The sequence below is a fragment of the Taudactylus pleione genome, unplaced genomic scaffold (assembly GCF_031769625.1).
Source record: "Taudactylus pleione unplaced genomic scaffold, aTauple2 ptg000198l, whole genome shotgun sequence".
NCBI classification, from domain to species: Eukaryota; Metazoa; Chordata; class Amphibia; order Anura; family Myobatrachidae; genus Taudactylus; species Taudactylus pleione.
This window is the reverse complement of record NW_028284600.1, coordinates 5264077-5277362: the sequence shown is the minus strand read 5'-3', so window position 1 is coordinate 5277362 and position 13286 is coordinate 5264077. Positions and strand designations below refer to the sequence as shown.

Genomic DNA, 13286 nt, shown 5'->3' with positions numbered 1-13286 from the left:
ATAGGATTAAACTAGTAAAGCTTTCGTTGGAAAACTGAATCGATTGAAGTTGCTAACGTTACGCATACTACGGTAGGTCTATATGACAGGCATGTTATACAGAAAATATGTAGCTATTGTTGCTGCTAATGAATTAAGAAAATAATGAATTCAAAGAAATACGAGTGAGTTGTTTTTATCGGCAGTACTTGTTTATTACGTCCCATGGTTATTAAGGTGGCCGTACATGGCAAGGGCAGGTGTGCGTATTGACAGACCAGATCTGTGCACAATTTTGAACATGCATGTGGAAGATCAAATTGCACAGATCTGGTCTTTTGATGTGAAGGGTAAAAGCAACAGGATCACATGCAATGCTGCCACGTGCAGATTATGCCCCACAGACAGCTACATTTGCCAGAATGTCTGCAAATAATCCATTAAATCAAAATAACTTCTGTCATCCTTTTTGGATGGTTTAAATCCAATATTTGATTCCAGGGCAATTTAGACAAACATCAGAGACAGTAAAGATAAAGCATATAATCATTTTATAATACAACCCTAATTTTGTTCAGATTTAGAATATTATTATTGTTCTCAGGGGTTGGGTAAGGGATCCTGGCAGTGCTGATGGTCAGAATCCCAACAGAATTTCGTAAGTAGCTCTAACCCCTAACCTTCCCCCTTACCATAACCCACTTTTCCCAAAGCCTAACCCTAACCCTCCCCTCCCGCAGCCTAATCTTAACCCTCCCCCCCTTGCATCTTAACCCTAACCCTCCCCTACCGCAGCCTAATCATAACCCTCCCCCCTGCATTTTAACCCTAACCCTCCCCCCTGCAGCCTAACCCTCCCCTCCCGCACCCTAAACCTCCCCCCCCGCAGCCTAATCTTAACCTTCCCCACCCGCAGCCTAACCGTAACCCTTACCCCCTGCACCCTAACCCCCCGTGCAGCCTAACCCTCCCCTCCCGCAGCCTAACCCTAACCCTCTGTTCCCGAAGCCTAACCCTCCCCCCCTGCAGCCTAACCCTCCCCTCCCGCACCCTAACCCTCCCCCCTGCAGCCTAATCCTAACCCTCCCCACCCGCAGCCTAACCCTCCACCCCTGCAGCCTAACCCTCCCCCCCTGCACCCTAACCCTCCACCCCTGCAGCCTAACCCTAACCCTCCTCACCCTCACCCTCCCCACCTGCAGCCTAACCCTAACACTCCCCCCTGCAGCCTAACCCTAACCCTCCTCAACCCCAGGCCTAACCCTCCCCACCTGCAGCCTAACCCTAACCCTCCCCACCTGCAGCCTAATCCTCCCCACCCTCAACCTAACCCTCCCCCCTTGCAGCCGAACCATAACCCATCCCACCCGCAGCCTAACCCTCCCCTCTCCCCCATAGCCTAACCCACCCACTAGGGTTTAACCCTCCCCCACACCCTAATCCTAACCCTCCTTCTAACCTTAATACTTCCAGATGTCAGCGGTTTGGATTCTGACTGCTGGCACTCTGACCTTCAGGATTACGACTACATACCATTTACAGTGCTGTACAGAGACTATTAGTCATTCACAGTAGTCCCTGCCCCCATTGGAGCTTACAATCTAAATTCACACACACACACACACACACGGGTTCATGTTTTGCCTGTCGGAATCCAAGTAACCTTTCATTCTGTTTTTGGCTTTTGGGAGGAAACCGAAGTAGCATCCACAAAACAAAGTAAAGAACAACCCCCCCCCCCCTCAAAGTCACAAAATACAATCACATGCATTAATGAATAGAGATGTACATTACACTCTAATATTCACATTTCCCTGTGGTGATGGGGAAAGCACATTTGCAGATAATGGTACCACTTTGGATCTGCATTATATGGCCATGAGTAAGACATTATTGATATTGGTAAACTCAATCAATATACTAGAGTGTTGTCTTAGAAATGTCAGTGGAAACAAGACACAGCTCTTTATCCGAGAGAAAATATCAACAGGATCCAAATCCAGGGCACTCCTCAGTCTTCTGTGTTCAGTAGTGGGTACCATTATCATTATAGGAGCAGAAAAACACACGCAATGTTCTACTGCCGTGCTTAGGGTCTGGCTGCTGCTAGTAAATAGGAGCTGTCACTGACAATGCACTGGAAGGCAGTGAGTCTTCTATTCATTTTTACATGGGATATAATCAAATTAGATATTTTTACCCATTTTCTGCGTCACCCCTTATCCTACAAGACATGGTTCTCCATTATCCCAAGCCTCTCCACAGCCATTCTTTATAAAATAAATACATAATGCAGCCCTTATACAAATTGTAATAATATGCAAATAATCAATAATTCATAAAAGAAAAATAACCTTGTGTAAAGTGCTTAGAGCACCACACCCTGCCAACTTCTAGACCTTTACGGAAACCGGACCTGAATATCACAATATATCAGATCAAAGTATATGATATTATATAATCAAAGTAATGCATATTGTATGTAGTGTAGCTTGTATGTTCTGTCCGTGTTGGCATGGGCTGTAAGCTCCACTGGGGCAGAGATTGTTTGAGAATGATCACATATTTTTCTATACAATGCTGGGTACTATATATATATTTATAATATTTTACAATTGCATTCAGGAACTACTAGATTACATTTATAATCAGTAAAATATGTGGGCCCAAGTTAGTGAGCGAAGGTATTGCACAATGTTTACATCCAGAAGCCTTGGGAGAGCCAATAGGGGGTCTCCAGTAAGAACAAAACAAAATGAAATAAAAAGCATCTTCAGCTCATGGGATATTAAGGAGGGTTATACAAGATAGTACATATCATATGATAAATCAATGATTGTGTGTTACATCACAACTAATGGCAGAATATCTATTTAGAACAAGATCATACCTTTCTATGCATGATAATATGTCACTGTTTATGCCCCAGCGGAGATGGCTTTGTAGCATTTATGTTGTTATATAAATATATCATATAACAATCTGGGTTACCCAACTGCCAAGTAATCTGACTGTTGGACCCTTGTAACAGAATGAACAGATTTATTTGCATCCATCACTGAGAAATGTTTGACCCAGATTCCATATTTCAAGCACGGTAATAAGCAAAGACAGGCATGGGATGTGTACATGAGCCATATATCCTAAATGAACCATATAACATCCAATAAATCACAATAAAACCCCCCAAGAACTATTCAAAGACCTCTGTATATAAAACACAATACAAACAAACAAAAATCACAACAACAAGAAAATAGTTACACACATCAGCAATACAACCTGCTCTCAGCTGTATATAGCAAGTCACCCATATATATATATATATATTATTATACAGTATACACGATGCCTATGTGTTTGTAGTTACTGTGCTGTGCTGGTCCCTTTATCATCTGGGGAGGTACAAGGAGCCCAGACCTGGAGAATTTCCTATAAGCCCCTATAGCACCAGAGTCCCTCATTTACACTACCACTCTGCACACCAAGCTCCCCATACTGTATATTGTTTTTTCATCATAGGGCCTGAGTGAAGGGAGCAGTGACTCTCACTCATATCATGGCTGTCTACAATGGATCCCACCACCACCACCCCTCCCTCCTCTTACAGTGATCCGAGGAATGCTCTTCTTCCCTTGGTATGACATCCTGGCAGTGTGGGGGTGCCAGCTGACAGCGGACGAGGATGCTGGGGTGCCAGGCTCCTCTCTCAGAGTGTGGTGGGTGGGCTGCCAGTCACCAGGCTCAGATAGGGTGGGGGGCTTGCTTGTCCCTTCTCTCTGTGTGTGCTGCGAGAGGCTGGGTGGCTCCCCCTGCACTGGAAGCTCTTAGCCTGTTCCTCTCTGATTACAATGCCTCCTCATCCTGCTGCAAAGCTCCAGCCAGCAAGCCCGGAGAGGCCTCTCTTAGGGCCTGGAGCCAGCCCACCTCCCCCCACCAGAGGGCAAACAAAAGACATCTCTCCTATGGATGGTCCCTGCGCCCTCTCCAGCGCACAGCACTCACAGCCAGGTCACCTACTGACCTGGCACATCTCGCTGCCCGCTGCCAGGTACAATGACAGCATCCATCAGTGTTACTATAAATTAACCTCTTCTCTGCTGCCTGTTACAGCCTGCCAGGGCAGGGGTTAATACACTCACACTCTCCTTTTAGCAAATGTAACAACTACAGAGAGTAGTCTCAAATGTACATTAACACAGTATCAGGTGCATGCAATCATACATATAGTCTCATCAGGCAGATAGTAAAGGCAATGGATTGATATGGATAAAGATCCTAGATAAACCAATGTATTGCACATTCCAGTCACTGTCCTCTAATTGCCATATCCTGTCCTCTCCTTAGAGATTAGCCAGACAATGACCATTAGCCTCTAGGGTCCTGTGACTGGACTGTAGCACGTTCCAATTAAACCATGTATTTTCTGAATGCTAGAAATGTAGAGAATAAAAGATTATATATATATATGTAGATAGATATTATTATCATTTATTTATATGGCGCCACAAGTGTTCCGCAGCGTCTTACAAAGTACATAAACAAATAGGTTGAAATATATATAAATAGGTGTGTGTGTATATATATATATATATATATACACACACACACACACTACAGATTTGTTCTATTTCCACAGTTATAAAGTCAAATAGTTCTATTTCCACAGTTATAAAGTCAAATAATACAGTAAAAGCTGTATGGAAACCACATATGTCAATTTTAAAACATTGTCATTTTCTAAAACTGCAGAAACTTGCTTTTGCTGCATTTGACTATTACCTGGGGATCTGCAGGTGACTTGTCCCCCATACCAGCTGCAGTTCCCTGGATGTCCACTTTCTCAGTGGCCCCTGGCCCATCCATGCTGCTGCTAGGGCTGCTGGTGTCACTCCCAGACTCACTCAGACCCTCAGACCCGACACCTGAACTGCACCCATCAACTATTATTCTGCTTTTCTTTCCAACACTCAAAGAATCAAAGTCAATGGTTTTGTTCTCAAATGCCCCCTCCACGTTGCAGAACATGCCCCCATACTTCTGCCTGGGCTTGGGGCTTCCTGATCCCAGTTTGGAGAAATAACTGGGGACATCTCCCTCTGCTTTGCCTGCCTTGCTTCTCTCTGCCATTGCTGCTGGATTGCTTGCCTTCCTGGGATCTTCTCTAACATAATCTAAAGTGAAGTCTGCTCCTGGTCTGCCAGGCTCAATTTGAGGAAGGGACACTGTCTATAAAGTGTCACGTACCCCCTGGGGTTATACCACAGATGGCGGCTCCTTTAAGGTCCTCCTGCACTGTCCAATGTATGTGGTGCTGAATTACAGACAATAAACAAACTGTGACAATAGCAGGCTTAAGTCATAATTATGGAAATTTAAAGATAAATACAGTGGTTAGCCTTGGAACTTGGTGTCCTACTTATTTGCTTTTATCACCTGAATTTGTATATATTCTTAGAGGATTTTTTGAAGAGTTTTAATATGAATTTCAAAGAAAATAATGATATGCCAATTGCCAAACATACACACATAGGTTTGTCATGGTGTGGGGCAGTTCTCGGTGTTGTCAATGCAATTAGTCAGTGGCTGAAATTGTTATCCTCACATAAAACTGCACAATAGTATTTCACCAAATATCTGACTTGGCTTCTGGACTCTGGTAACAGACACCTTCTCATTACAGTCTCCAGGGCTATATTTGGAGGTGGCAGTTCTTTCAGAACATTTCTGTTATGGTTGCTAAATCAGTATATTTATTTGCATATAATGCCATTGTCATTGACGCAAAACAGCATTGCCAATGGAGAGGAAAACTCTTAGGGAGGCCCATGTACTTGCAGTTCTACGGAAACAACAAATGTTTTTATCAGGACAACAATGCCATCTGTCATGTTTCCAGGGTGATGCTGGACTTCAGTTGGTCGCTGAAGGCGGAATGGCAAAACTTAACTCATGCTGTTGTCCCAGGAACTTGTGGACAGTTTCCCAAGAAGGGTGTCTGCAGTAATCACTACACGTGGTGGACCTGCAAAGTACTGACGCCAATAAAATCTCGTTGATCTACTTGCAGTCAGTGTCCAATCACTTTTGTCTGCATAGGGGGCATATTCAATTAGCGGCGAGAATAGCAAACATTTTTGCTATTCAATTAGGTGCTGGGTGTTTTAGATTTTGAGAGCGGGGGGGGGGGGTTCCTTCGCATTTCCAGAGTAAGTCTGATTTTTCCTAAAATTTTTAAAATTAGGAAAAATCATCGGGACATGCTCTGGAACCCCGGCAGCACCCCCTTGAGGACTATTTAAGGAATTTTAATTTTCCAATTAGCTTAACTAGCCCTTAATTATTTACCTTCTGCAGCGCTGTCTTCTTCCTCCAGCGTCGGTACCCGGTCTCCTGCAGCAGCAGTGAGTATGTCAGTATGTGTGAGTGTTTGTGAGTGTGTATGAGTGAGTGTGTGTGTGCGCATGACTGTGTGTGTGCGCATGACTGTGTGTGCGCGGGAGTGACCCCCAGTTTGTGCGACCCCCCCATCTGTGTGTGTCCCTTCACTCTAACGGGTGCTGGGAGAGCTGCATCTCCCAGCATCCCTTGCTCCTCCCACTAGCCCCGGAGTCTCTCAGCAGCCACCTCCCCAGTGACAAGATGGAAGGGAGGCCACCAGTAGCTGCGGAGACCCCAGTGCAGGTAAGTGTCATTTTTTTTTTATTTTACGCGGTGTGGGGTTTTCAGAGCTGAAACCCCAGTGACCACTTGTTTTTTATTGAAAGTGTGCATACCCGCAGTAATCTAAAATGGGCGCTAAACCTCACACCCAATTGGATATGCCCAATAGTGTGTATATATATATATATATATATATATATATATATATATATATATATATATACATACAGTCAGGTCCATAAATATTGGGACATTGACAGAATTTTCAGATTTTGGCCTCTATTCACCACCACAATGGTTTTGAAATGAAACAAACAAGATGTGCTTTAACTGCAGACTTTCAGATTTAATTTGAGGGTAATTACAGCCAAATCAGGTGAACGGTGTAGGAATTACAACAGTTTCAATATGTGTTAAGGGGCCAAAAGTAATGGGACTATCAACTCATAAGCTATTTCATGGACAGGTGTGGGCTATTCCCTTGTTATTTCATTATCAATTAAGCAGGTAAAATGTCTGGAGTTGATTCTAGGTGTGACATTTGCATTTGGAATCAGTTGCTGTCAACTCTCAATACGAGATCCAAATAGCTGTCACTATCAGTGAAGCAAGCCGTCATTAGGCTGAAAAATCAAAACAAACCCATCAGAGAGATAGCAAAAACATTAGGTGAGGCCAAATCAACTGTTTGGAACATTCTTAAAAAGAAAGAATGCACCAGAGAGCTCAGCAACACCAAAAGACCCGGAAGACCACGGAAAACAACTGTGGTGGATGACAAAATAATTATTTCCCTGGTGAAGAAAAACCCCTTCACAACAGTTGGCCAAATCAAGAACACTCTCCAGGAGGTAGATGTATATGTGTCAAAGTCAACAATCAAGAGAAGACTTCACAAGAGTGAATATAGAGGGTTCACCACAAGATGCAAACCATTGGTGAGCCACAAAAACAGGAAGACCAGATTAGAGTTTGCCAAACAACATCTAAAAAAGCCATTACAGTTCTGGAACAACATCCTATTGACAGATGAGACAAAGAATAACTTGTACCAGAGTGAAGGGAAGAGAAGAGAAGGAAAGGAACTGCTCATGATCCAAAACATACCACCTCATCAGTGAAGCATGGTGGTGGTAGTGTCATGGCGTGGGCATGTATGGCTGCCAATGGAACTGGTCCCCTTGTATTTATTGATGATGTGACTGCTGACAAAAGCAGCAGAATGAATTCTGAAGTGTTTCGGGCAATATTATATGCTCATATTCAGTCAAATGCTTCAGAACTCATTGGACAGCGCTTCACAGTGCAGATGGACAATGACCCGAAGCATACTGCAAAAGCAACCAAAGAGTTTTTTAAGGCTAAAAAGTGGAATGTTATGCAATGGCCAAGTCAATCCCCTGACCTGAATCCGATTGAGCATGTATTTCACTTAATGAAGACAAAACTGAAGGGAAAATGCTCCAAGAACAAGGAGGAACTGAAGACATTTGCAGTAGAGGCCAGGCAGAGCATCACCAGGGATGAAACCCAGTGTCTGGTGATATCTATGGGTTCCAGACTTCAGGCTGTAATTGCCTGCAAAAGATTTGCAACAAAGTATTAAAAAGTGAAAGTTACATTTAGGATTGTTTAGTTTGTCCCATTACTTTTGGCCCCTTAAAAAGTGGGAGGCACATATAGAAACCGTTGTAATACCTACACCATTCACCTGATTTGGATGTAATTACCCTCAAATTAAATCTGAAAGTCTGCAGTTAAAGCACATCTTGTTTGCTTCATTTCAAAGCCATTGTGGTGGTGAATAGAGGACAAAATATGAAAATTCTGTCAATGTCCCAATATTTATGGACCTGACTGTGTATGTATATATATATATATATATATATATATATATACGGAAAAGAGGGGGTACCTTTGGTGCACTATAACTTTGAATATTAATTGAATAGGAGTAAATTTCCACCACTTAGGGGGATTTATTGCAATATTAGCTGTTGATCAAACACAACCTTCCAACCTTCTAGTTACTCTTCAAATCACCATTTGTTCATGTTTTGGATATTATTCATAAAATAAAAGCCCTATGGCAGCCCATAATTCTTACACCTGAATATTTTATTCATGGTATTAATTTGTATTGTAAATTGTTTTATATACTTTTACCTCTGTTGATATAACAAGAATTAAATATTCATGTATAAGAATTAAGAATTACCATCTTATCAATAAATGGTTTTGCTAACAAAGTTAAATTGGCCAAGGTGAAATATTTTACCAATTATATAAATACAACTCACAGCAACATAGCTGTTCTTCTGTCTAAAATAGACCATGTATATAGAACAATTGACAGCTAACGTTGATAAAATAGATTGTGCATATAAGGCAATTAGCAGCTAATGCTGTTTATTATTCTCTCAGCTGACCACTTCCCCCCCTTACAAATCAATCAATAATAAAGCAGGGGTTTGACCAAACACTTTTCTTCCTTTCCATCTCCAATGTGATTAATAAATGTCATGCATGTCATGTCTACCTCTCCTCTCCTATTCTCTCCCCTTCCCTCCTCTCTTCAGGCTCCAGTTGCCTCTGCACCATCTCCTCTTGGAAGTCCAGTGCTTTCTCAAACTCAACATGGCCAAAACTGAATTTACTGTCTTCCCCCATATAGAGTCTCCTCTCCATTTGACCTCTCTATCACTTTCAACAACACCGTTATCTCCTGTGATCCCCAACTCCGCTGCCTGGGTGTCATTCTTGACTCCACCCTCTCTTTCATCCACCACATTCATTCTCTAGCCTTACCTTGTCATTTACAGCTCCTCAACATTGCTTGCATCAGACTCTTCCTCTTCCAGGATACCACCAAAACTGTTGTCCACGCTATGATCATTTCTCCTTGCATGTCTCCCCTGCTTCCCATCTCAGTCCTCTCAAATCTGTTCCCAATGCAGCAATTAGACTTATTTTCCTCTCCTGCCACTTACCATATGTCTCCTCTCTAGAGTCAGACAGAATCTCATTGGCTGCTGCATCCACGGATAGGAAGCCGGGCTGGAGCTTACTCATGAGCTCCGCCTTCAGACTCCCACAGTGGGTGATGGGAGAGACATCATGATGTCTCTCCCATAGTGCAGAGAGGATGGTGGATAGGACAGCGGCGGACGCGGCAGGCGTGGGGATTCAGGTAAGTGTTATTTTTCTGTTTTTGTGTGTGTCTTTGTCCTATCTATGTAAAGGGCACTGCATAGGGGGGGGCAGTGCATAGGGGGGACTACTACAGGGGACACTATATAAGGGGCACTACTGGGGGCACTATATAGTGGGTGCTACTACTGGGGGCACTGCATAGGGGTGACTACCACTGGGGGCACTGCATAGGGAGACCACTACTGGGGGCACTGTATAAGGGGCACTACTGAGGACACTGCATAGGGGGACCACTCCTGGGGGCAGTGTATACAGGGCACTACTGGGGGCAGGGGGTCTTTAATAAATCATGCTGGCTGTATTTATTTGCCTACTGCAGTCATGTTTTCTAGTGATAGAGGTGTGTGAGTGTGTCTGTGTCAGTCAATGTGTATGTACCCCATAGGCTGAATGGTATATTTTACTGTAGTGGTCCTTAATCCTGTGTAAGCTGTTTCTATCTATCTATCTATCTATCTATCTATCTATCTATCTATCTATCTATCTATTTGTGTCTAGATGTTTTTTCATTGTTTCAGTAACCAAGCATTTCATAATCCTGCGTTTGTCACTGCTTTCCCCTACAGAATCCTCACCCTCTCGTCCAGGGCTCTCTTTAACTCCGCTGCTCCCTACATCTGCATACACATACTCCCTTCCGGACTCTCCAGTTAGCCAATGACTGCTGCCTTTCCTCCCATCGGGTCACTACATCTCATTCCTGAATCCAAGATTTCTCCCATGTTTCCCCTCACCTCTGGAACGATCTTCATTCTATCAAACTATCCTTGAGGCTGCATATCTTCAAACGGGAGTCCTGGTGGAAACGAGGAAGCAAATCGTGTCAATAGTGACCGTCAAACACCGCCTTGTAGCCGGTGGCTGGAAGGAAGTGATGCAGCCCGAAAACAATTGCTTAGGCCCATAAATAAAAAGAAGAGGCTATTGTGGATAAAGCACAGGAGCTGGACCACTAGTCAGTGTAAGAAGGTTCTTTTCACAGACAAATCGAAGTTTGAGGTGTTTGGGTCCAAAAGGCGCAAGTTTGATCGTTGTGCTACAGGCGAGCACATGCTTCCTGCTTGCATTCAGCTCACAGTCAAGCATGGAGGAGGTTCCATTATGGTCTGAGGATGTTTCGGAAGTGGAGCGGTTGGTGACTTTGCAAAAAACGAAGGAATCATGGGCTCCAAATGCTACCTCAGCATCAGGGGTGGACAGACCTGATTACAGCTGGGAAGCTGCACATTTATTTTGCGCCTCCCTCCACCTTCCTCTCCCCCTCCCTTACCCCTCCCTCTCCCCTTGCTTCAGTGCGAGCCGGAGGCAAAGCAGGTTGGTGGGGTTTTCTTCTCTGTGCCGTGCAGAGAACCTGGCACCCTACACACTAGTGTACTCTGCTTAATGGTCGGACCGGCGCTACACAACATCCTGGTGCGCCATGCCATCCCTTCCGGCACCCGACTTATTGGTTGTGGTTTCACACTACAAACAACCCAAAACATATCTGCAGTCTTTGAAAAAAGTATATTCAGTTAAAAAAATGACAAAAAGGTGCTGAAGAACATGGTTTGGCCACCCCAGAGTGCTGATTGCAATCCAATTGAACTCCTTTGGGATGATCTGGACAGATGTGTTCGAGATGTGCAAGTAACGAGCCAAAATCATCTTTGATAGTTGCTACAACATAATTGGGCTGCAATCCAAGCTGAAACTTTAGATAAAGCCCACAGAATGCCCAGCATTTGCACTGCTGTGATCTCCACTAAGAGTGGATACTTTGATGAGAGAAACATTAAGGTATTCAAAACTCAATTTATTTGTAAACAATGTGTATGAGTACAAAACATGTTTATTTGCCAACATAAATATATATTCATTACAAACTAGTTTTTTTTGTTCATTACTTTCTGAAAAATCAATGATTTAGGTGGTGTATTGAAATGAATGAGCTGTAGTGTACCAGGAATTTTTGGAGGACTACAGAAAAACTTTACCCAAGAACAGTCTTACCTTAGGCTGGGTACACACCAGGACGATATCGTCACAATTTGGCGCATCGTCACGACAAATTGTGTATATCGGACAGTGTGTACACACTATTGCGTGTTCCCACTGGTCGTATCAGACGTCTTCCACTCGCAATAGGAAGATATCGCATGCGGTATGGTGCCAATCATGCAGTGTGTACACTCAACCGGATGACCGGATGAGGTTGTTCCAATTTGGCCAATTTTGATGTCATCATGTAGCCACTCCCATTTCCCCCCACAATCCTCAGCCTCTCCAACATCGCGGGCGCTCCCTGGGGACTTTGCAGATGTGACTTGCCGATACAGACAGGGTGGGATTGTGCAGCATCAGGGAGTGATGCCACAATGACAGCATAATACAGCCACAGCTTGATAGCGATAACTATCCATACTATCAGAGCACAAAAACACTTTGTAGAGCAAGGCAAATCAAAGTAGAGCAGTAAGCTATGCAGAGCGTTCAGCAGGATAACCTAACCTCAGCAAATACAGAGCAATACTGCACAGATAAAATGGGGTTTTCCCTATTTCCTTTCTTACAGCACATCCCACTGTACACTGTACAGCCCATTATTCTAATTTCCAGGGGATCCTATGGATGGTTGTTCTAGTGTGTATGGTAGCAACGATAAATCGTATACAATCTTACGATATACTGTAATATATATCATTAGATCGTATGAGATATTGGACAGTGTGTACGCTCAGTGGGCCTGATTCAGAGCTGAACGCTCTGACCAGAGCGCTCGCTCTGAATCAGGGCCCTCCTCCATGAAAATGGAGCGTCCTCCTGGACACTCGTATAGCTGTGGGTGACCACCCACAGCTATAGCGAGCGTCCATGATGATATTCGCGATGGTCTTGACCATCGCGACCATCTGGCTTGCAACGAGACCCTGCGGTAGGGTCTCACTGCCGCAAGCCCTGGAGTGATTTTGGCTCTATCAGAGCCAAAATCACTCCCACTGACATCACTAGTGATGTCAGTGGGGCCAGCTTCAGACGGTAGGCGTTCCCATGGGAACGCCTCCGTCTGGCAGGCACGCCCCCGGCACGCCCACCAAAGGGGGCATGCTGTCAATCAACATCGACAGCACGCCCCCTTTGGTGCAAGAACCGGAGCGATGGAGAGCCCATCGCTCGCCGGGTCTCGCGCATGCGCACGACGGAGCTCCCTCCGTTGTGCGCATGCGCAGTGGGGGAACATCGACCCGCTTGCGAGCGTACTGCCACTCACGAGCGGGTCTGAATGACCCCCAGTATCCTATGTTCTGCTCTCAAGGGAAATTAGATATTAAATCGGTCCGATTACAAGTCGTTCAGGTGTGTAACCAGCCTTAGATAACCCAGATAGCCATGGATGATTGTCCTGGTCTTGACACGAATGTTGCAGCTTGTCATCATATTATTTCACTGAT

General features: G+C 44.2%; 1 protein-coding gene across 2 annotated transcripts in view; it reads right to left on the bottom strand.

Annotated features, from left to right (window-relative positions):
* DPYSL4 (dihydropyrimidinase like 4) overlaps window positions 1-5109 on the bottom strand; it is a 48141-nt gene extending 43032 nt beyond the window's left edge. The window contains exon 1 of one of the 2 annotated variants that reach the window (XM_088476876.1): window positions 4762-5109. In XM_088476876.1, the coding sequence (XP_088333002.1) occupies window positions 4762-5109 (348 nt within the window). Of the gene's footprint in view, window positions 1-3587; window positions 3890-4761 lie in introns of those variants that run through there. The other variant, XM_088476875.1, reaches the window with a different exon arrangement.
* Window positions 5110-13286: the final 8177 nt, after the last annotated feature.